Genomic DNA, 27,875 nt, shown 5'->3' with positions numbered 1-27,875 from the left:
ATTAGTTTTTTTTGAATGACAGCTTGAATGGTTAGATGTTAGTGTTAATACTCCAATTCATGTTAGTACCAAGGATCGAGCCATGGCATCTCCATTCTCCCATCCGACCCTTTTTTAAGTCACTTTGTTTCAGCTAATGTCATGGCTTCGATTATGTAATTGGGCATTTAGTTGGCAGGGGTTCATTCGGGGCACCAAAATATAGTTTTATATTAATTTTTTTTAACGACAATTTGAATGGTTAGATGTTAGTGTTAATACTCCAGATCATATTAGTACCAAGGATCGAGCCCTGACATCTCCATTCTCCCATACTAAGAGGCTATGCCTCTACCAATTGAATATAAAAATCTAATTCTTCAAAATACGAAACACCAACTTCATATTAAATCATTTTACTGTCAATAAAGAAAATGTTAGGATTAAACCCTTTCTCAAGTATTCAAATAACATGGTAGTTAACTGTAATTGTCCTAAAATATCAACTTTATTGACCATTTTTTAGATGACACATGCCCTTTGTAGATGACATTTTTTGAAATGGCCATTTTGTAGATAGCATCATCATTTCTCATAGATGACATGTCGATTTCGTAGATGTCATATGTGAAATTGATGACTATTTTTAGTGATTGGACTAATTTTTTCTATTTCTTTAAAATGCTTAATAGGATTGAATATATTTTTCATAAACAATCATGGAGAACTAAGATCAAAAGTAGAGTTATTGGTTGCTTAAAGTCTACAAGGAAAACTTGTGATATGGTTTGTATAATTAGTAATAACCCTCAAAAATGGAAGGCATGCTTTAGAAGGTGTTTGAATGTGAAGCAATCATGAGTTTAATTCTAATTTTATATAGTTAGAAAGCAAGTTTTAAATAACAAGATAATAAATTACTTGAATAAACCTCTATTTTTTAAAAAATAATAGTAATGTTACTTGGATACATATAATTCTAATAAAATGTTTTATAATTATCTTACTATTATATTTCAACCTTTAACTGAACACTAAAAAAATTCTCATCTAAACATCCTCTTTTTATGTAGGGTCAAAGTCATCTTGCCCAAGAGTTTTTGATCTCATTTGCATCTTGTTTTTCGAGTGTACAAATTAATAAAGGGAAATGGGAGGGGAGGGGAAAGAACCCGAAGGATATGGAAGGAAAAATGGGAAGGGATACATGCGTTCACGAGTTTAGTGTGTGTGTGTGTGTGTGTGTGTGTTGGGGAGAGAGAGAGAGAGAGAGAGAGAGATCTCAATGGTAAATGATGTTTTTACTCCTTGTTAGGGTTCATCAACTAGTTTGAGGGGGAGGATTCGAAGGTGTGAAGTTATAGATGGAGAAATGAAAAGAAAAATGCAAGGTTAAAATCAATCGTTTTGCTCCTTTCTGACATTCCATCAACCATTAGACGAATGATTTTGTATGTAAATAATTAAGATTTCTATTTCATTTTATTTTGTTTCCAAAGTTTTCCCTCTTAATCTCTCCTTTTCCTTTTCTTTAAAAATTTAGGAAAGGTTATTAGTCACCAAACCTTTTTTGTTGTATTGTGGATCCCTAACGATCAACATTTACTATTGAAGGACTGAGCTTACAAATTCTAAATTTCATCGTCCAAATCTATCAAATGTAAATGTTGAGGGACCATTTCTGGTTCATTTGAATGACATCATATTTGCTCGGTACATTTGGAAAATCACTTTCTTTTCAACCAATTTATCGATAACAAACAATCAAATATTGCGATCCTCTGTCGCTTTTCTCAAACTCGAAGCCTATAAACCCTAAAATCAAAAGGAGATTGTGCTGCCAGAAACAAAATGTTCTATCGAGGGTAAGACCCCTTTCCAGTTTATTACCTCTCGAATCTTTTTAATTTTTGTTTATTTTCCATATCAGCGTATGCATTTATGTACGTAAAAGTTATGATGGTTTCTGAATTGACTGGATAATCTAGGTTTCGCTCTTCAATTTGTTTGTGGGTTTTGTGTTTTACAGATTATCTTACATAGTCATGTTTCCAAGAACTTGTTATTTCATGGAAATCTATCAATTGATTAAGATTATACCTCCGTTCCGAAAAAAAGATTTTTTTTTTTTTTTTTTTTTTTTTATATCTTTTCACGTTAAATTAGATGAAAAGAGATGTGCTGTTACTTCTTTAATGGTGTGATTGGCGTTTAGGGCAATGATATTAAGATATAAGTAGAAAGAGGGTGAGTCCTCATTGAAATTAGTTGAGAGAAAATAGTAGATGTAAGAGAGCTATGATCATTGTTCATGATTGCCTTCTGTTCTACTAGATAGAAACTTTGTTTTGGAACCCTAAATACCATAAAAAAATCGTAGCCAAAAATATAACCTAAAATCAGCCCAATTGGGAGTTCTTCTCCTTGGATTTCATGGATTAAATGTGTAATACATAAAGACTTGAGAAACCTTAGTTTGATACATTACAATAACATCTCCTTATATCCAACGCTTTTTACTCATTTCTTTGAAGTTAGAAGCTAAATCTCACATCTTTTTCACAAAATTAGTAACACAATTCACACCCAAAAGTTATAATCTCAAGTGTTTAAGACCTAGTAATTTCACCTTTTGAATCTCAATTACTTCTCATAATCATGTGTTCTATTCTCTGCTTGTCCAATTTTGTTCAACTCTATATAAATGAAACATCAATAATCATCTTTACATTAACTTGTATTCTAACACAATTTTATCTCTATTTTTATTTATAAAAAAAAAGTAAATACGTAGATGTTGGAGACGGGAGAGAACCGGGCCTAAAACGCCAACGTGTAATCGAGCAACCCTCATCATACTACACAACCCCACCCCCATCAACCTACCTCTACCCCCCACCCCCCACCTACCCCTACGCCCCCACCCCCCACCCCCACACCTTCCCCCTTGTAAAATTACGCGGCCTACCCTTCGACTGCTCCGAATCCGACATTTCCGACTTCCTCCACGGCCTCGACATCGTCGACATCTTATTCATCCACAAACACAACAAATTCGCCGGCGAAGCGTATTGTCTCTTAGGCTACCCTTTTCAAGTCGAATACGCGCTTCAAAGAAACCACCAAAATATCGGAAGAAGATACGTTGAAGTGTTTAGATCCAAAAAGGAAGATTACTACAAGGCCATTAGCAACGAGGTGGATGGTAGTCATGGTACACGTGGCGGTGGTGGTGGTAGGTCGCGGTCCCCACGGCGAGGTGGCAATGGAGGTGGGGCCCGTGTGGGACGGGGGGATAATAGGGATAGGGATAGGGATAGTAATGTGGAACATACGGGGGTTGTTAGGTTGAGGGGGTTGCCGTTTTCGGCGAATAGGGAAGATGTTTTGGAGTTTTTTAAGGATTTTGAATTGGTTGAGGATTCGGTTTATTTCACGGTGAATTTGGAGGGAAGGGCAACGGGGGAAGCGTTTGTGAAATTTGGAAGTTGTGAGGAGGCGAAAGGGGCGATGGTTATGGATGGGGAGTGTCTTGGGAGTCGGTATATTGAGTTGTTTCCTTCCACAGTTGAAGATTGGGAAGATGCCGCCGAAAGAGGAAGGTATTTTATTTATGTATTTATTTATTTTGTTAGGTAGTGATTGGTATGATGGAATCAGAGAAGGAATGGAATGGAATGGAAAAAGTTGTTTGTTATGCCTGATGGAATGGAATGGAACGGAATGGAATCCACCGTTTCTGTCAAAATTCAGATCCCTTCCACTTTGTTAATATTTTTTTTTTCAAAAAATTGTAAAATAAACATTTTTTTATTTAGGTCCTTGGGCTTTAAAAAATAAGGAATTTCATAAATGGTCCATGTGCTTTGAAAAATATGTCACAAATGGTCCCTGTGAGCCATAAGGATTTTCAAACTTAAGGACCGTCTATGCAAAGAAATTCCCCGTAAGGACAATTTGTGGTATACTTATGAAAGCACAGGGACCATTTGTGAGATTTTGTCTATAATTTTTTAGGACGTAAGTATTTTTGTACTCTGAGTAGGGTTGTTTTTTCCATTTTGATTCCAAAAGGTTTTTTCTTACAATTTTGGTCCCAAAAGGATATATCTTACAAATTTGGTCCTTTTTTAGCTTTTTGTAACATTTTTAGTTTGTGTTCCAAGTAAAATGACTATTTTTGGTACTAAATTGCTAAAATCAGCTGTACTTAGGCACCAAAAATAGTCTTATTTGGGGTTGATCAATCTTTTGTTATGTTTAATATTTTAGTTTTGTAAATAGTTAATTCCATAATTGCAATCAGATTATATTATACATGGAATAAAGTTTAAAAAAAAAAACTATATGATGTATTTACATAAAAATATCAAATATTCATTCCATTCCTATAGGCCAACTAAACTTGATCATGGAATGTAATGACTCATTCCATCACGATTCTTATTCCATTCCTTGGTAGGCCTGTAAAAAAAGTTACAATTTTTTGTCACACCCACAAGTGGGTATGGTAAAAGACATGAATACCCTCCTCAACCTCATTATCGAAAATAGCCTTAAAAAGCTTTGGTTTTTTTTTCTTCCATCAAGTGCTGAATGGATAACAATGATGTTTTTTATTTATTTATCTGAATGTGAAAAATGACGATTTTACCCTCATGTATTTCCGGATATCATTCATTCAGAGCAAACGTGCCAAAACCCTGTGAAGAAGACACACGGGTATTGCGAATGAGGGGGTTGCCATTTTCAGCTGGAAAAGACGATATAATTGACTTTTTTAAAGAATTCAGATTATCCGAAGACTTAATTCATATGACATATAATTCTGAAGGAAGGCCAACAGGAGAAGCACTTGTGGAATTTTCAAATGTCGATGACTCAAAAGCTGCATTAGCCAAAGATCGAATGACACTTGGCAGCCGTTACATAGAACTTTTCATGTCTTCACCTGATGAGTTGAAGGACGCCATTTCAAGGGGCCGATAATTATTATTATTTTTTTTTAAAATTTTTTTTAAATCTTTTTATTCGGCTTATATGACATATTGTAGTTTTACTGTAATAAATATAATTTTTTAACCTCTTTCGTGGCTTATTATGAGGAAATATGGTTGTTATTTCAATTACTACGTGGATTTATTGTCAACTCTTCTCCTCTTGGGCCTAGGACACTGTATTTAAGATGCAAAATTAATGAAGTTACAAAAAAAAGAGGCCCAACTGAATTAAGAAACATAGCCTTTTGAGTCCTTTAATGCAACTTTTTCACTCAACAATGTTAAGAGGCAAATTAGTTATAAGGTATAAACAAATGATATATAACTAATGATCACACAACCTGTATGAATATAGAAGCTTCTTAGTCCTAAGATTGAGCTTCATAAGCGAGCATCACAGAGCTTTCTTTTTGTATTTAGAGACAGTTTTATTGTTTATATGGATTTTCCTAACAATCAATGCTTAGTTTAAGACCTATATTTGGAATTATACTATATATTTGCTTACATCTTTATATGAAATAGTTATAGAATTAACCATTAAGTTATTTTAGCGATGCAATAGTTATAACTACAAGTAGACTTCACAAATTCAGAATAATGTACAACTTTTCATGATTGGTGTATGATTCATTAAAATAAATTATTATGCATATGTAAGAAAAATTTATAAAAAAAATAGAAACTAATAGCTTTTTCTATATGTTAGGTCTGCGATTTATCGCATTGCTGATTTAGGTAAAAATGTTTTCACTTTTTATTGGTTTTTTGCCGGTTTTATTCAGGAATTACGTTAATAAATTGAAATATGTGGCTATATAATCCACGCCATGTTTACATGTTATCACCAATAATTTATTGGTTCGATGGTTTTTGTGAATTCACCATAGCAGTTTTCCACCATCACCCAAAAGTTCCGATTTTGTGTAATTTTATATATCTTGTAAGAAGAAAGAATGGAATGGTTAATTCCATTAAAATTAAGAATAAATTTTTTAATGGAATAGAATGAACCGTTTCTTAAGGAAATGTTCACCAATAATTAACTAGTGTTATACCAGTGGACAGTTGTCAATGTAATAAAAAGGGATTGATTTTACTTTCTTCTATATCATCATCATGTAATTTGTTCTCATATTATAATTGTACAATGACAAATCTATCTAATTAAACAACATATGAATAAAAAAACCATTAGAAGACAATAAAATAAAAAGAGTAGCAATCAATTAACATGTAATTGAGTGAAATCAAGTTTAAAAAAAGGGGAATGTTATTGTTTAATTACATCCCAAATTGATTCTTATAGTATTAGTGGCCATCGTCGTTCATTTGTTCCAATTATTGTTATATCATTCAGATATAAAGTTGTTTATATTTAGGGTAAACTATGAAATAACAACTGACTTTCAAATATTTAACCTTTTGGCCCTTGGTACCATTTTAGGTTGTATGTGAATGGTGCCGCTTCTGGTGCCTTGGTTGGCTTTTTATTTCTATAATTTTTAAATTCCTCTCTTCCAATACATCTACATAGAATCAGTCATATGCTCACAATAACAATCACATAAACAACCCCTCTCACACACATAGTGCCACACATACACAACCTCTTAGACCATATAAAATAATACAAACACATACACACATAGTGCCATCGACCGGAAGGAATGGGAACCAGTGCTATAACAGTAAATAGACAATTAGACGGGTAATACTCGGCTATAGGATAGGTTGACCGATAAATAAATTTTGGTTTAGTGTTTACTTAAATAAACATGTAAAAAACCTAAGCATTTATTGACACGTAAACTCTAATGTCTAAATGGCTAAATTGAATTTTGATATTTGAATAATATATTTTGAGCATAAAGAAAAAAATATAACGATGAATGCCATAAAGCTAAATATATATAGAGCCACAAGGAATGAATTATAAAAAAGAAAGCCATTTTTAACACATTTGCATTAGTACACAGTTAACATTTTTGGAAAATATAATTAGGGAGTTGACTAATTTTATCAAAAGCTCAAAAAAGTTGACTAACCTATCGAATGCATGTGGGAATAAAATGTGCAACATAAACGGTCGTTTTGCTACAAAGAATACCAATAATGACAGTCTTAAGGTCTTGGATTATACTTAGATATTGATTTCTACAAAACTATGGTTCTACATTATCTTCCACTTCAAACGCACACAAGACCATCAATAGAGTAATAAATACATCATAAAAAAGCCATTTGGTGCGACACTGGTGTAAACTTAGACATAATGTAGGGATTTCATAAATGATTGTTGACCATGTCCACATTTAGCTTTGGTTTTACTGGTGTCATTTTCTACATCCCCATTACTCTATGATCCTCAACATACGGGAAAAAAGTTACATATATATTTGAAAAAATATTAGAGTTCATGGACTTAGTAAAAGTGTACAAATTACTACAAAGATGCTAATTAATATTAACCACTCAAAGTTAATAATAGTTATCATTTATCAATCCTTTTCTACCGCCAATTCTCGTAGGGGTGGATTTATTGGATCACATTTTTAGCTCATGATCTTTTTGTTTATTATTATTATCTTTGTTAGTTGTAAGACCTATATATTACATAGATTAATTTAAAAAAAAAGTTAAATATAAATATCAAATTATTGAGAACTTTGAATTTATAAGAAAATAAAAAAATAATAAATTATTATAATAGAAATGTTTTTTATCTTTTAAATTTAAACAAATAATTCAAATAAATAAAAGAAACTAATAATCTTTAATTTTAATAATTTTGAAATTAAAAGGTAAGTTCATTAATTAAATCGATATTTATTTATTACTATATTTATTGTAATTATTATATTAAAATATTATGTAGAATTTAATTTAATAAAATAGGAAAACTCATAAAATAGCACGTGGAAAAAAATTAATTCAAAATAACCACAAAATAACATTTGTTTATTAGAGAGAATTTTTTTTTGTTTCCTTTATCTTGTTTCTGATTCCTTTGTTTAAGGGTTGTTTTGTTAGCCTCTTTTGTATTTAAAAAAACATATCATTGTTTTTAACAGATTGTAGAGAAAAAAGTTTGTTCTCTCTGTTTACCAATTTCTTTATGGTATCAAAGAAGGTTTCGACAAGAATAAAATCATAAACAGCAAAAACGCCATGGCTGGCGATGACTCAAACAAATCCAAAACCGATGGAGAACCGATCCACACCAATTCTCCATATTGCCTGCATCCTTCCGACTATCCGAAGCACCTCTACGTAAACACAAATCTTACCGACAACAACTTCAATGATTGAAGCCAAGAGATGACCAATTTCTTGTTCGCAAAGAATAAAATTGGCTTTGTCGATGGCTCTCATCTTAAACCAAACAAAACTGACGAGAAGTATATGTCATGGATGCGATGTGATGCTATGATCAAAGGATGGCTCACACTGCCATGGATAAGGAAATACGAAGCATCGTGAAATACGCTAACATGGCTCTCGAGATCTGGAACGATTTACATGAAAGATTTGGGAAGGAGAGTGCTCCAAGAGGATATGAACTAAAACAATCTATCACGCAGACACGCCAAGAAGGAACCTCTATTTCAGCCTATTACACCAAACTGAGTAGTATATGGGATGAGATAGACTCCATCTTACTGACACCGTGATGATGTGTTTTTAGTTGTAAGGACTCAAATACATGCTACGAAGCCAACACCAAACCTTGGAACATCATACTACCTGGTGGTCGAGGACGAGCAACAACGAAATATTGTCGCTGGAAAAAAATTCACACCCACTCCAGATGCAGTGGCCTTTCAAACTTCGCAGCATGTTGGTCATGACAACAAAGCTCCTATCAAGTCTCATCCACGATACATCCTCTAGCTTGTTATATTTCTTATGATAAGTTTTTTAACAGACATAAAAGTTTTCTTGCGGACATCATGTCACATGATGAGCCCAAAACCTTATTTCAAGCATCGCAAGATGAAAAATGGTGATAAGCCATGACACGAGAAATCAAGGCACTTGAAGAAAATAAAATGTGGTCTCTAGAACCTTTACCTGATGAGAAGAAGGCGATAGATTCTAAATGGGTGTACAAAATCAAATATAAACCGAATGGTGAAATCGAGCGTTACAAAGCTAGGCTTGTGGCAAAGGGTTTTACACAGATGGAAGGTGTGGATTACCATGACACCCTGTCACACCCCAAAACCGGAACGGCGGAAACGTTCTGGGGTGGATGACGTCATGTCAAGTATCACAACACATGCATTATAGTAATCAAAGGACAACAAAACATTGCATTAATAGTAATAGTTTTACATGGTTACATTAATACATCGATTCAAAGTAATACAAGTAATAGAATAGATACAACATGATACTAAGCTATCTTCATCAACAGCTCCGAGATGTACCTGCCTAATGCTAACATGAGAATACAAGTTATTTGAAAAGCGAGTATCAGCATTTTTACAAATGCTGGTGAGTTCATAAATATTTAGTGACATTTCATTCAAATAAATTTATAAAGTAATAGTTTAAGTGTTTACAGTGTATTAGAGTTCTTTCCAGAAAATCCTATATTTTCTTTAATCAAAGCAGCCTTCTACCAAGACTGGTCAGTGTTACGTGGTAAAAAGTGGTTTTCCCTTAATTGCTATCATTATCAAAATACTGAATTTGATTATTAAGGAAAGCGAGAGACAAAAGGGAAATAACATATGCCTCAGCAGTGAGGACTGCTGACTAAGGCAAAGGAATCATAGACTCCAGGAGAGTATCGAACGAACGACACGCCTGGTTCAGTCTAACAAATAGAGACACAAACCCCAGAAGGTACCAAATGAGAGGTACAGCTGGTAAGGTCCAAAACAGTGAATACAGACCGCAGACAATATCAAATGAAAGATAGGTCTAGCAAGGTCTAAAACAGTGAATACAGTGGATACAGACCCCAGACAACATCAAATGAGAGATACGTCTTGTAAGGTCAAAACAGAGGAGACAGACCCCAGACAATATCAAATGAAAGATACGTCTTGTAAGGTCAAAACAGAGGAGATAGACCCCAGACAGTATCAAATGAAAGATACGTCTTGTAAGGTCAAAACAGAGGAGACAGACCCCAGACAGTATCAAATGAAATATACGTCTTGTAAGGTCAAAACAGTGTGACTCTGAAAATGAATTACCAGCATACAGTGTAAATTGCTGGCGAAATACCGTTACCTTAAAGCCAATGAATTATAAGGTAACCCGGGATACTCGTAACCATACTGACTAGAGTACCAGACGCCCTAGAAGCGTCTAAAATGTGACATTTGTCACCCGTTGGCTTGGTAGGCCGGGACTGTAGCTATCATTCTGGGTGCGGGGTTGTCAATCCCGTATAGATCTATACACACAATGTCCGCTCTCCCTACAGGAGACTCTGGTTACCAATTAGACGACGGAGAAGGCCGTGTCCCGAAGATGCATCCCAAATAGTGGGTAGAGACTTCCAACTAGTGGGTTTTTAATGTAAATGCTGAACTAGAGGTAGAGACTCTTAACTGAATGAAATGAAGTAAACCCGTATGTCTATGCTTGTGTACATAATATATAAGTAATGAATCAAACGACCTTCGGATGGACATCCGATCCCACCAGACCACATCTCAATGAAGAAAGGAAATAGGGCGGACAAGCCTTCCTAAGTCCTTCAATCATTATTTATATGCATCTATACAAGCACAGACATACATCTAACTACGACTGAGTGTGTACCAAGTAGAAGTGATTCTTGTGAAGTAGGAGTGTCTAATAAGTGAAGTAGGAGCGGTTGCAAGTGAAGTAGGAGTGTCGAACAAGTGAAGTAGAAGCGGTCGCAAGTGAAGTATGAGTTTCGAACAAGTATAAGCGTATCATGAAGTAGAGACGACAATAAGTGAAGTAAGAGCGTATCGAGTATAAGTGAAGTAGAGTCGATATCAAGTATAAGCGAAGTAGAATCGTATCACTAAGTAAGAGTGTGAATAAGTATAAGCGTCCATCAGGTATAAGTGACTTCAAGTATAAGTGAAAGCGTTACAGAGTAGGAGTATAAAATAAGTATAAGTGAAGCAGCAGTATTTAACAAGTGAAAGTATACATCAAAAAAGGGGAAACTTTGATGAAAAACCTTTATATCCGGAGAAAATCACAATATGTATTCTTTTGTAAAATATGTTTGAAAACCTTAGAAAATCTTTCATAAACCAGTTTAGAATGAATTTAGATAAAACAGTATAAGTAAGAGTTTTGATACAATTGAAAACCATTATAGTGTCCTACTCGGTAAAACAGTGTACAGTGGTCAAATCTTGTGCATGCGGGTTATCAATTACATGTGATTGATATGATAAATGGCATGTTTAACTTGTATCCCCCCTATAAAACATGTTAAAACATTTAAAAGGTTCATTCAGGGGTATGAACTCACCTGGTGCAAGTAGGTCCGACGAAGGTGCCATTTGGGCGTTCGGTGTCACGCAAGGACTTGAACACACACAATGACCTATTTAACATATGATAACATATGTTCACATACAATTAGTATATTTAATACTAATTAAACAAATATACGCGCTCACAGGAGCGGAAACACTTTGGTTAAGTGTTTGGGTGTCCTGGGTAGCGTTTAAGGGTGCGTATGGCTTAGGAATGGAGTTTACTCTCCAAGAGTAAACCCCTAACACCATGTTTACGGCCCAGGGACTACTCACCATGAGTTTACGGCCGTAAACTCATGGTGAGGGTATCAAGTGTGCTAAAGTGTCTCATATCCAGGGTAGATTTATGCTAGGCTTAAATATCAATTGTGTAAATGGGTTTAAGGCATGAAATGGCCCCTTTGAGGAGTTTACGGCCATAAGCAAGGGAGCTTACGGCCGTAAGCTCCTATACATACCTTCTTTTGGTGTTTTTAAAGGCTTAAGTGGTAGAGGGTAATTTCCTAAGCATTTTGGTAATAGTCTAAGGCCATTTGGGGGACAAAATTATTGTTTTGGGGATGTTTAAGGGTGTTTACGGCCCTGGGCCGTAAACTCCTTTTGACCCTTCATTTTGTTGTGTTTAATTGGTCCAAACCCCAAATACTAAGTCCCTAAATTATGTATGAAGCCTAAGGGTGTTTTAGGAGTGAGTTAGGGGCACTTTTGCATGTTTGTGAGGTGTTTACGGCCTTGGCAAGAGCCTGGGCCGTAAACTCCATTTCACACCCTTATTCTTTATGTTTAAGTGTTCTAAACCCAAAAGGATAAGCCCCTAATTTATGTGTTAAGCCCTAGGGTGATTTTGGAGTGTATTTGGGACATTTAGAAAAGGTTTAGAGGTGTTTATGGCCTAAGCAAGTGCTTGGGCCGTAAACTCTCTTTTATGCCCCAAAATGAATGTTTTAAATGTGCAAACACTCCTAGGCTAATTCCTCTATTTATTTCCAAGCCATTAGAGACAAGTTTGGGCCATTTTGGCCTTGTTTAAGGGGTTTACGGCTTAAGGAGGGGCTTAGGCCGTAAACTCCATTCTAACAGTTTCTAAGTCCGGATTTTTAGCTATAAACACAAATCAATATGTTTAGATTAAGCTAGGGTAAGCGGACTTACAATTTGGAAGCGTTTGGTTGCGGATTCGGGGCGAAAACGAGTCTAGAGAGAGAGTATGGAGAGAGAGTGTAAAAAGTCTCCAATGGACTCCACTCACCCTTATATAGGGTTCTGAGTCGGGGCTCAGTGGAATTTTACCCGATACTGCCGTTAAACGGGGCTTTTTGTCACACCCGATTTAGTGGTCGTAATAATAAAACTCAACATTTTCCAAATAAATGGATATGTGTGTTAAGTGCTTTTATTTTCTTTTACCACGACTTAACGGTATAATAGGTGTAAACAAATGGAATGTTTATCGAATTGACGACCTCTAATTAACGGAACTTTTATAAACTAGAATATTCCGTTAACGGTAACGGGGAAAATGTAACGGGACAACTTGGGTTGTCACACACCCTTTCCCCCGTTGCAAAATTAGTAACAATGCGAACTCTCCTCACCTTGGTCGTAAAGAAGGAGTAGATTATACACCAACTGGACGTCAATAATGCATTCTTACATGGTGATCTCAACGAGGAGGTATACATGAAGCTTCCGCAACGGTTTTCAAAAGACAACGATACTCGTGTTTGCCATCTCAAAAATTCCATATATGGTCTTAAGCAAGCATCACACAATTGGTATCATAAGTTCACATGTGGTTTGTTGGAGCTTGGTTTTACCCAGTCCAAGGCAGATTACTTATTGTTCGTGTACAACCAAAATGAAGTTTTTGTGGCAGCCTTGATCTACGTTGATGATGTGATTGTTGTTGGAAATAACATGAACATGATTCAGTACACCAAGTCTCAACTTCATAAGAGATTTAGCATAAAAGACCTTGGCACTTTGAAGTATTTTTTTGGTATAGAAGTGGCTCACATGAAGGAGGGTTTAGTACTTAGTCGATGAAACTTTACTCTTGACATCTTGGAAGAAATTGGTTTACAAGGATGTCGTCCAAGTGGTTTCCCCATGGAACAAAACCTCAAACTTGACAAGAGTGAAGAAGAGTAAAAGGTTGACGCTGGCAATGTAGACGCTTGGTCGGTGGATTGTTGTATTTGCAAGCTACACATCCGAATATTACATACTCCGTAAACGTGTTAAGTCAGTTTGTCTCTGACCCTCGATAGAATCATATGAATGGTGTCACTCGTGTTTTAAGATACTTAAAGACAACTCCGGGTCAACGCACTTTGATACCTCAACAAGGAGGCCTGAAACTAGTCTCTTTACTGTGATGCTGATTTGCTTGGTTGTCCCTTCTCGAGGCGGTCTCGTACCAGGTACTTACTCCTACTTGGTGGTGCTCCCATATCATGGAATTCTAAGAAACAATCGGTTGCTTCCCGCTCCTCGACTTAAGCGGAGTATAGGGCCATGGCCAGCATGGTTAGTGAAGTGTTATAGGTACGATCGTTACTTACAAAACTTTGTGAAGCACTTATGGAAGGTACTACTCTGTTTTGTGACAACTTGGCTGCCAAACACGTTGCGAATAACCCGGTTTTATAGGAAAGAACAAAGCATGTTGAAATGGATTGCTACTTTTGTCCAAGAATGAGTTGAGTCAGATGAAGTACAACCCACATACATTGGTAGAATGAATCAGATAGCAACTCTTCTTACCAAGTCGTTAGGAGCTCGACATCTTCGAAGCTTACTTGTTAAGTTGGGCATGCAAGACTTACACACTCCAACTTGAGGGGGAATATTGGATCATATTTTTAGCCAATGATCTCTTTGATTATTATTATCTTTATTTTTTTGTTTCCTTTATCTTGTTTCGGTTTCCTTTGTTTAAGGGTTGTTTTGCTAGCCTCTTTTGTATTTAAAAAAACGTATCATTGGTTTTAATAGATCACAGAGAAAAAAGTATGTTCTCTCTATTTACCAATTTCTTTAGGATTTTTCAAATATAGGGCCTAATGAAAAGTCTTTTTGAAAAATCTAGATGAATATCACATAATATCATTATTAAAGTAAGTTTTTGGAATGTTAAGAGAACATAAAAGCATAAATTACTTAGCATTTTGGAATTTTCTTGGTGTTGTGGGGTTCTAATAGTTCATAGGTCTAAGCTTCTATCAAGTTATTCCAGAAACTCAAAGATCTGCTAATTTAATTATCAATAGCAAAAGGCATTCTAATAGTTCACATGTCTAATATATCTATGTTTATATGCATATTTGACAAAAGAACCTATTGTATATGTTAATTGTTTTAAAAAAAATTATATCTTAGCCCATCACACTACGACAAAAAGGACATAGGACACACTATAAAGGACCCATTTGTTGAAAACACTGGGTTATATTATAAAAAAATCGGGTTCTATGACTGAAATGTTAAATGGCCCGATTTAAAATAAGAAATCGGGCTTTATGCTCGAATAAATAACCCAGTTCCCTTTGTTACAATCGAGTCCTAAATAAATAACACCCATTTCAGCGGATTTCCCCCCTATGGCGGTCGAAAAATTCTAATCTACCCCCAAACCTAAGTTTCTCTCACCTTCAAAAAATTCTAATCTCCCTCCGACCTAGGTTTCCCTCCCAGTGGAAAATTTTGTGAATGAAATCGAACCGACCCCTCATAAATCTATGGCTTCATCAACCATTTATATTCCTAAACGTTACGAGTTATCTCTACTTCGCATCTGATGAAACCACTAAATCCTCGGCTTCTTCTTCATAAATGAGAATTTACTCCTAAGACCTCATCGTCATCTCTTTTACTTTGACTAAACTTCTCCCTAGTGAAAAACCCTAAATATCTCCATCCTTGTATCGGTAGATTTCAGGGTGCCAAGATTCAGTGTCAAAATGAACACAATCAAGTATATCCAACACTTTCTGCATCAGCTTCTTCCAACTATAGTATTTTTTCCTGAAAAGGCAAGGGAAGGTATGAAATATTGATCACATTAACTATTCAATTAAAGAACATTATTCAATTTGGTGATTTTTTTCGATTTCATTAAGTATAGTTGAAATAATAATGTTTTGTGTTGTTTTTGTTTTATTTAAACCGGGATTTCTATGAATTTTCAAGGAAGATCAATAGATATGAGAAAAGTGATTCAGAGTGAAGATTATATTAGAGGATGTGGAGCATTTTTAAATTTAGGAAGCAGAAGCGAGGAAGGAAATGATCAATTCATCCATTGCATTAAAAATATTATCAAAAGCAAACTACTACCTATAAGCTTTTATTACTAATATCATAGATATATGTATAATATAAACCTTAATTAATAACAAACACCTATAATGCAACAAACTTGAATATGAAAAGCTTACCAATCAGCATATCATCTCCTTTTGATGGTAAATCATCACATATATGAGTTTCCCCCCTACTGCATCATGTAACATCTATTATGTTCAATGAATGGCTGTTGAATCTAATCACATCTCAATCAACGATTAAGATGAAAAAAATTTGGTGGAACTTTTGTAACTATATACTTAAGCACCTATAACTTAACCTTAATCTAGGAAACCAAAATCATAGGATCACCTGCATTTATTTTGGTAATTTGTGGAATGTACTTATTATAGCATTCTTAGGGGTTCACAATCCCACCACTATAATAGATGATCATGCAGTAATTCCATAAGGAAGGAACATGACTCAGTCTCCTTTAGTTAGTTTTTCACCACTCATTTATACCCAAGATTTTCTTAATTCTCTCTCTGAGTTTGATCCTCCCCAATGGCTTTTCAAAATACATAAATCTTGCACATTTCATGCATGGATCTAGCATACCAGAGATTTGTAGGCTAATACGAATTTCTTATAGAACCTGCAAAATAAAATATTAAGTTGCAGAATATTTGCAAGCCATAAAAGGTAGAATGAAGTAGGGACTAATCCTTACTTAAAGCACGACAACACATGTAATCAAGATATATGGCTACTTGCATTCTTTATGGTAGTTTATATGTCATCATCAGTTAAGTCCTCATAGCGATCAACCTCTTGAAAGAGTAACTTGATTAACTACATGAAATTTTGCAAGCTAAAGGAGTTCTGCAAAACCTTCACCGCCCACCCTTGAAACTAGTCATGACCCACTACTACCCACCCCTCTTTAGTAACTTGCAACTACTACCTTCCAATCACCTTAATACTTTCTGACAACTAAATCCTAAGGGAAGAAGGATTCCTTTATTTCCAACCCACTCAACCCTCTGACACATCAGTGCCACATCAACTTTTCTTTCTCTTTTCTCTTCCAACCATCCCAACCCACACCATATAGAAACTCTATCTTTCTCAACCCACTCAACCTATTCAATTTTTAATTTTAAAATAAATACACACTAATTAAAATCATTAAAAATTAATTAACAAAAACATACAAAACGAATTCATAAACTAATAAAAAAATATAAACAAAATTTGGTACAAGTTTTTTTCTTGAGGTACCATTAAGTAATACAAACACAATTATACATGTTCTTTATTGTTTTATAATAGAAAAAAAGGAAAAATAATAATAAAGAAAGGGACTTAAAACAAAAGGTGGCAACTTTAATTATTCACAATTCACATCACATGTTTGAAATGAAAATAAAATAACCATGTGATATATTTTGCATGCGTTATTCACAAAAGGATGGGCGGGTTCACCAAACGACTAACATGCAATAAACAATCTAACCAGCTGGAGCAGCAGGTGCAAGGTATCACATCCACTCTTTACCGTCGGTACATCTGGGTCCCAATTCCCAAACCACTTGTGATTACGTCCTCCCTAAGTGCGGAGGGTGTCATCTGCAGGTTGGCTATGTCCGGTAGTGGTACTGGTGGTACCACCGAGATCCTGATTCTGAGTCGAAGATGGTACCGCTTCAAAGGCAATATGATAGTTCTTCATCTCTTGTTAGTCTCTCTCTCTCTCTCTCTCTCTATATATATATATATATATATATATATATATATATATATATATATATATATATATAGACTCACTCTACTCTTTATGCTTGGTAACTTGTACTTCATGCTTTAAAACTTGTATAAAATCCTATTTATATATTTTTTAATTAGTTTAGGAAGGGTGTTACTTTTGTTTGGGGGCCTGAGCAGCAGGGTTCATTTGAGACTCTTCGCTAGAGATTGTGTGAAGCTCTAGTGTTAGCCCTTCCTGAGAGAGTAGAGGACTTCGTACTCTACTGTGATGTATCTATATCAGGGATAGGTTTCGTGTTGATACAGAGGGGACATGTGATAGCATATGCATTGAAGCAGTTGAAGCCTCATAAGACGAGGTGTCCCACCCATGATTTAGAGTTAGGGCGGTGGTGTTCTCCCTCAAGATTTGGCGCCATTATCTTTATGGTGTCCGGCGTACCATATACACGGACCATAAGAGCCTGAAGTACCTTATGGATCGCCCAACCTAAATATGAGACAGAGGAGGTGGCTGGATGTAGTGAAGGACTGTGACTGTGAGATTTTGTATCACCCTGGCAAGGCTAATGTGGTAGCCGATGCCCTAAGTCATAAAGTAGTGAGTGTTCTGATCCGAGATGTGTGCATGAGGATGACGGTGATGACTCCAACCTTAGATACCATCCGAGAGGCCCAGGCGGTGGCCGTTAGACTAGAGAATCATAAGAGATAGCAGGTGAAAACAAAAGAAACGTAAGGAATCATAATACTTTAGGAATGGTCCATTCCGTTCCATTAGAAAAAACAATCAAAATGCCACAATCTTGGCGGGCTCGACCAAAATCCCATTCTGATTAACGATGTGTCCCAAGAACTGGACCTCTCGAAACCAAAAATCACACTTGGAGAATTTGGCATAAAGCCTCTCCATCCTCAATACTCCAAGAATCTCCCATGGGTGCTCCTCATGCTACTCCCAAGACCTCAAGTACACCAAAATGTTGTCAATGAACATGATCACCGGCCTGTCCAAGATGGGCCGACACACTTGGTTCATGAGGTCCATGAACGCTGCAGGTGCATTTGTGGGTACAAAAGGCATCACCACAAACTCCAAATGCCCATAACGAGTTCGGAAAGCTGTCTTCTGAATATCCTCCTCGCAGACTCCCATCTGATGATACCCAGATGTCAAATCAGTCTCGGAAAAACAAGACGCCCCATGCAACTAATCGAATAAATCTTCGATCCTCGATAGTGGATAACGGTTCTTGACTGCCAGTTTCTTCAATTACTGGTAGTCGATATACATCCGGTGTGAACCATCCTTCTTCTTGACAAAAAGGATTGGTGCTCCCCACGGTGAGCCAATCGGTCTAATAAAACCCTTCCCCATCAGCTCCTGGATCTGCGAGGATAACTTATGCATCTGGGACGACACAAGGCGATAAGGTGCCTTGGCAATAGGCGCCGCACCCGGAATCAAATTGATACGGAACTCCACCTGCCTCTTGGGAGGCACACCCAACAATTCCTCGGGGAAAACATCCTGGAACTTACACACCACCAGAACATTGGATTTAGAACTCGGCCTCTTAGTGGCAATCCTCATCTCCATCACATATGCTAAAAAGCCCATGCATCCCTGCTGTAAACTCTGCCTCGCCCTGGTGGAAGAGTAGAATGTTGATCCATATCTGGTCCCCTCTCCATACATCGTAAGTACTCCCCCTAGGGTCTCGTATGGTCACCATCTGATGCTCACAGTCAATCACAGCTCCAAACCGGCTCAACCAGTCCATACCCACTATGACACAGACATCACCTATCGCTATCAACACCAGATCTATCGGGAACTCAGCACCGTAAATCTCTAATACACATCCTCGGAATACATCAATGGCAAAAACCGCATCCTCATCGGCTATAGAAACCCTCAGTGGTTGACTCAACACCTCGCGTCTGACACTAATGTGACGACTAAAGGATAAAGACATGAAAGATCGACTCGCACCCGAGTCAAATAACACCAAGGCAGGCATAAAATTCACAAGAAAAGTACCTGTATAAAACACAGTATAAGCATAAAAAAATCTCAAAATAACATAAGTAAGGAGATATGTACCAGCAACAACATCGAGCGCAGTGTGAACCTCCTCCGCACTCAACTGAAATACTCTCCTATAAGCCCTTGGAGTCCTGGCCGTCTCCGGCCGACCATCAGTAACACGTAAAGCAACAGGAGCAGTAGCCTGGTCTGATCCCTGAGTGAGCTAGGGACACTCAACCTTCCGGTGGCCCGTCTGGTTGTAGTGAAAGCAAAACGAAAATCCCTTGGGGCAGTCCCTCTCCATATGCCCCTCCATGCCACATTTATAGGAAATCCCCATTCAGCAAGACTCCTCATGACTCTTTCCGCACTTGCCACAAGTGCGGCCCTTCTGGCCTCTAGCTCTCAAATCAGCGAGCTTTGCCCGCTTCGTCGCTGGATGCGACTGCACTAGTCTCCTATGTTGGGTTTTAAGCACTATAAAACTTTTATGGTGCACATGCAACCCTAGATTCTTTGGATCTATGTTTACTCTAATTATACATGCATTTTCAATTTTCCAAAGCATACATCCTAACTAGCATACAATAGATGATATATAATATAAAACTCATAGTTTGATGAATACCTTTTATGTAGTTTGAAGTTCTTTGCCTTTGAAAGCTTTAGCACCTCAAGTTTGATGCCTCTAATGTGTCACAAACACCAAATGCAAGAGGAGGCTTGAGAGAATAGGCTATTTAGCTCAAAATCGATTATCACTCTCTTAGAATGATTGGGCAACTGATTTTATCTCTAAGGGATTGCTTTTATAGTGTTACAAAGGTTAGGGTTTCATCCATGTAAACCCTAATGCGCCGTGGCCCTTAATATTACTTAGGCTTCATGGGTTAAACCTCCATGGACTATCGATGTTGGTTTAGCCCATCCTAATTAACTATGGATCTTTGGCCCATACTATAAGAATCATCGATTTACTTAATCAGTCCCTATATATTTAATTAGTCTCTATTAATCACTAAATTAATTCCAAATTAATTCTTGATCAATACCAATTAAATAATATGATTTCTCAATTAATATATTACACTTATAATATACTAATAAATCATAAATAACCTTTATCTCAAAAGTCCATCCTATCAAATTGCACTGGTGAAGGCAACCTAAAAGGACCATGCTACTATCGGGTCAAGTACATCCCAGTTATAGTTATGGGCTTAGACACCTAATCCAACAGTCTCCCACTTGGATAAGTCTAATAACTATAGCTGCCAATGCAACTTCAAGATTCGATTAGCAATCGTAGCTTTCAAAAGCCATTGTCGAACTCTGACCTAGTCAGTGATGCGTCCTTTAGATAAGGGATCATATATTCCTCTATTCTTTAAGATATCATGTGGAAAAATACATGGAACATAGTCATACTTGTTGTCTTGTAGTTTGTTACCCGATTTTCGATTTGTCTGACATAAAACATAACTGAACACATCAATTTAGTTCTGATCGAGCCCAACACATAAGTCAAAAAAAATCATCGAGGGGCCCAAGATATCATTTTTAATTCTCTTAGGATAAAAGGAACAAATAAAATTCGACATTATATGCTTGTACTAACTACTCGTTAAATCATGCACATCGATACATTTTATAACATCAAGTTACTAATGCGTTTTCGTATCATCAATGCACAACTAACTTGTAGTTAACAACTCATATATCTTGGTTTGAAGATTATATAATATTATCATCTCACAATCATTCGTAATAAATTCTATGAAGTGATTCAGGTGAGCGTGGGTTTAATCCAATACTCAAATCTTATTTCAGGAGCACACATGAATCGTGTAGCAAACGTTTGCTATGTCTAACACCTTAGACAATCTACAAGCCAACTCATGACAGTCTAGCCCATAACCTACTTCCAAAGTATGATCAACTATGGATAGTTTGAATAATCTTATTATTCTTGAAGTCAAAACATGCAAAAGTGAAACAATAGTAAATAATTGACACAAGACGGTAACTTTACTTATAAATAAAACTCCTTTTATTCAATCATCAAATGTCAATTACAATTTAGCTATTACAAGTTTAAAATATTTTACTAATCACTAAAACTTATATCATCTGTAAGCCCAATGCCCCTTGCGTGCTGCAAGTGCCTAACCCTACTCAGTCCCTTCGTGAAAGGATCTGTTGGGTTGTCCTCTGACGATATCTTATTCACAATGAGGTGTCCTTTTCTACTTGATGTCTTATGAAGTGGTACTTTCTGTCGATATGCCTAGATCTACCATGATCCCTTGGTTCCTTGGTTAAGGCAACCGCCCCTTCATTATCGCAAAAAATCTCCACATGCTCCTTTATGGCTGCCTCAACTCCAAGGTCTTCGATGAAGTTCTTCAACCATATTGCCTCTTTTGATGCTTCGCTCGCTGCAGTGTACTCTGATTCACACGTTGAATCAGCTACAGTCTCTTGCTTGGAACTTTTCCATGTTACTGCTCCTCCATTTAGGGTAAACACCCAATCTGACTGAGAGCGCAAATTATCTCGGTCGGTCTCAAAGTCGGCGTCACAATACCCTATCACTCTTAAGTCATCACACCCACCGAGGGTAGGAACCTTGTCCTTAGTCCTCTGTAGATACTTAAGAATGTTCTTTACTACAATCCAGTGAGCTCTACCAGGATTCCCTTGATATCTGCTGACCATGCTCAAAGCAAAGGCCACATCAGGGCGAGTATAAGTCATAGCATACATGATTGAGCCAACTGTGGAAGCATATGGTACCAGACTCATCTCCACAATCTTAGCCTCTATACTCGGACTCAGAGTCTTACTCAGTTTGGTATTGCTTTGGATAGGTAAGTCACCTTTCTTGAAGTTCTCCATGCTGAAATGTTTCAACATCTTATCCAAGTAGGTACTTTAACTAAGTCCTATTAGTCTTTTACTCCTAATTCTCAATATCCTTATCCCTAAATTATAGGTAGCTTCTCTAAGGTCCATCATAGCGAAACACTTCCCAATCCAGGTAATAATTTCCTGCAATGTTGGAATGTCGTTTCCTATGAGAAGTATATCATCCACATACAACACAAGAAAGCTAACTATACTCCTACTGTCTTTGACATATACGCATGACTCATCCTCGCTTCTCGAAAATCCAAACTCTTTGACTTTCTCATCGAAACAAAGATTCCATCTGCGAGATGCTTGTTTCAATCCATAAATAGATTTCTCAAGCTTACACACTCTATTAGGGAAAGCAATTTTGACATCCATTTTCCATAATTCATAGTCATGAAATGCAGCTATGGCAAGCATAACCCTTACAGATTTAATCTTCGCCACTGGTGAGAAGGTCTCATCATAGTCAACTACCTGAGTTTGAGTAAAGCCCTTCGCAAACAATCGCGCCTTATATGTGTGTACTTTCCCATCCATTTCGGTCTTCTTCTTGAAGATCAATTTGCACCCGACTGTGTTACGATCCAATACATTGTTAACCAAGTTCCAAACTTGATTGTCATACATGGACTGAATCTTATTGTCCATTGCCTCTTTCCATTTAGCAGATTGGGGGCCTTCCATGGCTTCCTTGTAGTTGTTAGGTTCATCCAGATTTATCAATGTACTATCACTGATAAATGTATCACCTTAAACTGTTATATGAAAACCATATAACACAGGTGGAACACTAACTCTACTGGAACGTCTCAGAGGTATGGACAGGTCAATTGGTTCAACAGGAGTTTCCTCCTCGGGTTGAGCGCTAGTGTTTGAGATTCCTTCATCACTAAACTCTTGAAGCTCTTCAAGGTCAATTTGCCTCCCACTTTCCTCTTGGCATATGAGTTCTCTCTCTCGAAAGACTCCTCTCCTCGCAACCAAGATGATATGTGCATATTTAGCTATATATTCCGTATAATTTTTTAATAATTTTTGGCTAATTTATTGCAATTTATGGACAAAAGGTACTTAATTATGTTTAAATTGTATTTTCAGCCAAAAAGATGTGCTCGGGAGCAAAAGGAAGCGGATTTAGCATTTGGAACCTTAGATCTTGGATTTTGAAGAAAGAAGGATGTTGCTGGACAACTTGACCCCTCGTTAGTGTTTTGGCCATATCTCATGAACCGTAACTCCTATTGACGAGATTCAAAATGTTCTAAAAACTAGACATAATTGCGGATGCCTTTTGTGTTTTCATAAAATGTAGACTCCAAACAGACTCGACGAGTTTGGCCTCAAATCGACGAGTTGTCAGAAAGTTCGCGATTCTCGACACTGACTTGCCGAACATTGGATTTTAAGTGATGTACACATCGAGTCGGTCACTGGACTCGCCGAGTTGGCCTTGTTTTTAGAATTTTTATATATAAACGCATCTCATTCGAACCCTAATGAATGGGGGAACCCTTGGGCGTTAATTTGCGACTGGAGGTGCAGCTGGAAGCCCTGGAACTCATTGAACAACTCTAGCTTTCAATTTTGATAAGATTAAAGGAAATTTAGGTTTACTCTTCACTTAATCTTTTGTTTCAACTATGTGTGAACTATTAGATTTTGTTTTTGAGCTACTTTCTACTGTAATCATGAGCTAAAACTCATATCTTCTGTTTATGGTAGATGAATTTATGACTATGTGTTGATTTTTGTGGTTGGGTTAATTGAAATCGGTGAGTTTGTTTTGTTAAGCTTGTTAAAGATCCTCATGTGTTAACAACAACTATTTTATGTTAATTAACCAGCATATTAAGCTGCATGAACATCTCTTAATTGCTAATCTCATATGATTTGTGTGAAAACATTGTTATATGCCTAGGAATAGCAAACGTGAAACTAGGGTTAACTAGAAAATAGGTAAGTTAATGTGTGATCCTTAATGATGAACCATCAACAAGAGGTTAATTGAATTAGTAATTTGATTAGCTAATTACAAGTCTTACTTAACACGAATCAATAAACTAGGAAACTCATTAGTTTAACCAATTGGCCACTGTTTGAATTAATTTGTTTTCTAAGGATTAGTAATAGGGAACGTGAACCTAATCACATTAATTGGTAGCCAATAACAATTAATCCATTGCACTTACCATAAATCAACCATAGGAGTAAATGAATCGAACCTAAACAAAAGTGTTCACCATTATTGTATTTAGTGATTGTTTATTTGCTTTACTTGTTAGTTCCTTAGTTTGAGTTTTATTTCATTGTTAAGTTTCTAGTCTTGCAAAACTAGAGAAAACCCCCTTGCTATAACTTTTTTATTTGGATAATATTAGCATTTATTTTAATTGTTTACCGTTCCCTGTGTTCGATACCCTACTTGCTTGAACTATATTATTAATCGACAGGTACACTGCCTTTCGTGTGTTTGTTTTGTATCTAGGTTAGTAGGATTAAAACTAGTGCATTTCACACACATCACAAGACAACATTGTCACTTGGTCTATAAAAGAGATATCCAAAGGATTTCTATGGGTAGCCGATGAAAATACATTGCCTACTATGAGGTTCAAGCTTTTCGTGAGTTTCTTTTCTCATAAAAGCCTCGCAACCCCAAACTTTGATGTGATCTAACGACGGAACCTTGCCTATCCACATCTCGTGAGGTGTTTTGGCAACCTTCTTAGTTGGGATTAGATTAAGGATATGGGTAGCAGTCTCTAAGTCATACCCCAAGAATGAGATAGGTAACAAAGCTCGACTCATCATGGAACGAATCATGTCTAACAAGGTTCGATTGCGCCTCTCAACCACACCATTCAACTACGGTGTCCTAGGTGGCGTCAACTGTGAAACAATTCCACATTCCTTAAGATAGTCTAGGAACTCAATACTAAGATACTCTCCTCCTAGATCGGATCGCAACATCTTTATCTTCCTTCCCAATTGATTCTCCACTTCATGCTTAAACTCTTTTAACTTTTCAAAGGTTTCTGACTTATACTTTAATAACTAGATATAGCCATATCTGCTGTAATCATCAGTAAAAGTCATATATAAGCGGTTAGCATCCCTTGTGGCGGTTCTGAAGGGTCCAAACACATCAGTGTGTATGAGATCCAACAGACCTTCAACCCTTTCACAAGTACCAATGAAGGGTGACTTGGTCATCTTTCCAAGCAAACAAGATTCGCAAGTGTCATCCGACTTCAAGTCGAATGACTCCAAGACTCCACCCTTTTGGAGTTAGCCTATGCGCTTCTTGTTGACATGTCCAAGACGACAATGTCACAAACATGCCTTGTCCAAAACATTGGACGAATCAATATTCAACACATTATTTCCTAGGTTATCTACAACCATCATAGTTTCATATATACCATTACAAGGTAATGCTTCCAAATAAAAAGTTCCATTATAATAAGCATTAATACTACCAATTTCATTATTAAAAGAAAAGGTAAAACCTTGTTTATACAAACTGTGAAAGGAAATAATATTTCTCTCCATTTACGACGAGTAACAACTATTATTCAATTCTATTTCTAACCAACAACTAAGCAATAAAGAATAAACTCCAATCTTGGTGACAGAAGACATTTTCCTATTTCCCATGATTAAGTTTATCTTCTCGTGCTGCACATCCCTACTTCTTTTTGTTGCCTGTATCACACCCCAAAACCAGGAACGGCGGAAACGTTCTGGGGCGGAGGACGTCATGTAATGTATCACAACAATGTAAAGTAGTAAACAAGCAACAACATCATCCATTGCATTAATAGTATAATTTTAGTTACAAGTGTGTTCTTTCATAGTATAAGACAACATAATGCATAATCAAAATAAAAGACTAGTCTGAACTGCTCCGTCTTCACAAAAGCTGGTCATCGTATCTGTCTATTTGTGACTTGAGAATACAAGTTATTTGAAAGCGAGTATCAGCCAAAAAACTGGTGAATTCATAAGTATTATTGTGTCTTAGATTTGTAAAACTGGGATGTAAAGACTTGACATTGTTCTGAAAGAAAGTTCGTATAAATGTGGAAATGTTTGTAAGTAACTGAAAGCGTTTGAAAAACCCTAGAAATCCCTATGATTCATATTAGTATAGATGAAATCTTCTACCAAGACCTAACTGTCTTGAAGGCAGTCTTCTACCAAGACCCGACTGTTCTACTATTATTATTAATATAAGACATTATATCCTTTGGTACTAGGATACTTAAAGATAATTCACCTCATAGGTTATGTGAATGACTCACAAGATAAAGGTAATAATAATATAAATAACTCAAGTATTATCCTTTTATACTAGGATAACTAACAGTGTTAACTTAAGACATTCGTAGATGTACATTTACCTCTGTTGCTAAGAGTTGGGTGTAGGAATAGTTAGTCCCCTAAAGTATACCTGTAACGGTATCAACCGTAGACATCCGTAGATGTGCATTTACCTCTGTAGCTAACAGCGGTGATAGGAGTGGTTAGCCCCACAAAGTATCCTTTGGTACTAGGATATTAAGTCCAATCTATCTCGTCGATTATGTGATTGTATCACAAAATAAAGATAAGAAGGAGGATTATATAACAGAATGTATACATATAAAATGTAATAGTAACTCATCATATATTACTATGTAAAAGTATACATGTAAGAGTATATGAATGTATACCTTTGCTACCCAAAGGCACTGAACTGACTGATTAGAACTATTATGTCTATATATGTACACATCATATATAACTGATAGTTAAACGACCTTCGGACGGATACCCGATGCCCTACCAGACCACATCCCAACAAGGAAAAGGAAATAAAGCGGGTTAGCCTTCCTAAGTCTTTTAAACATTATTTATATAACTATACATATATACATGCATACTTTTAACAATGTATCTATGTAAAAGTATCCTGGCAAGTGTATCCAAGTAATTGTATCTCTACAAACAACATGTATTCGTATGGACTCATGAGTGAACTGATTCTTATGTGATTCCTCGTACTAGGAATGGCAAGTGATATTTCCTAACTATACCTATTATAGTTACTAGTAATGAACGTGTATAATCCAAGTACACCTTTGCTACCCAAAGGTATTGAACAGACTGATGAAACTTTTATGTCTCTATATGTATACTTGATATATACCTGATAGTTAAACGACCTTCGGACGGATACCCGATACCCTACCAGACCACATCCCAACGGGGAAAAGGAAATAAAGCGGGTTAGCCTTCCTAAGTCCTTCAAACATTACTTATATAACTATACATATACATGCATGCTTTTAACAAGGTATCTGTGTATAAAAGAAGTTTTGTAAAACATAGAAGGGTTTTGAACAATAAATAAAAAATAAT

The 27,875-nt window shown here is 36.4% G+C and overlaps 1 protein-coding gene across 1 annotated transcript; it reads left to right on the top strand.

Annotated features, from left to right (window-relative positions):
- Positions 1-1,713: 1,713 nt before the first annotated feature.
- LOC111877496 (uncharacterized) lies at positions 1,714-5,105 on the top strand. Its single transcript, XM_023874014.3, has 3 exons — positions 1,714-1,844; positions 2,763-3,581; positions 4,665-5,105. The coding sequence occupies exons 1-3, from the start codon at positions 1,831-1,833 to the stop codon at positions 4,966-4,968; spliced, it is 1,137 nt and encodes a 378-aa protein (XP_023729782.2). The 5' UTR covers positions 1,714-1,830; the 3' UTR covers positions 4,969-5,105.
- The last annotated feature ends 22,770 nt before the right edge of the window (positions 5,106-27,875 follow it).

This window comes from Lactuca sativa, chromosome 6 (genome assembly GCF_002870075.4).
Source record: "Lactuca sativa cultivar Salinas chromosome 6, Lsat_Salinas_v11, whole genome shotgun sequence".
NCBI lineage: Eukaryota > Viridiplantae > Streptophyta > Magnoliopsida > Asterales > Asteraceae > Lactuca > Lactuca sativa.
Note: the sequence above shows the minus strand (reverse complement) of the source record. Positions and strands in the feature narration are given on the sequence as shown.

Coding starts and splice junctions, on each gene's coding strand:
- LOC111877496 (XM_023874014.3), top strand. Junction 3,582..4,664: donor GATGCCGCCGAAAGAGGAAG/GTATTTTATTTA, acceptor TCATTCATTCAG/AGCAAACGTGCCAAAACCCT.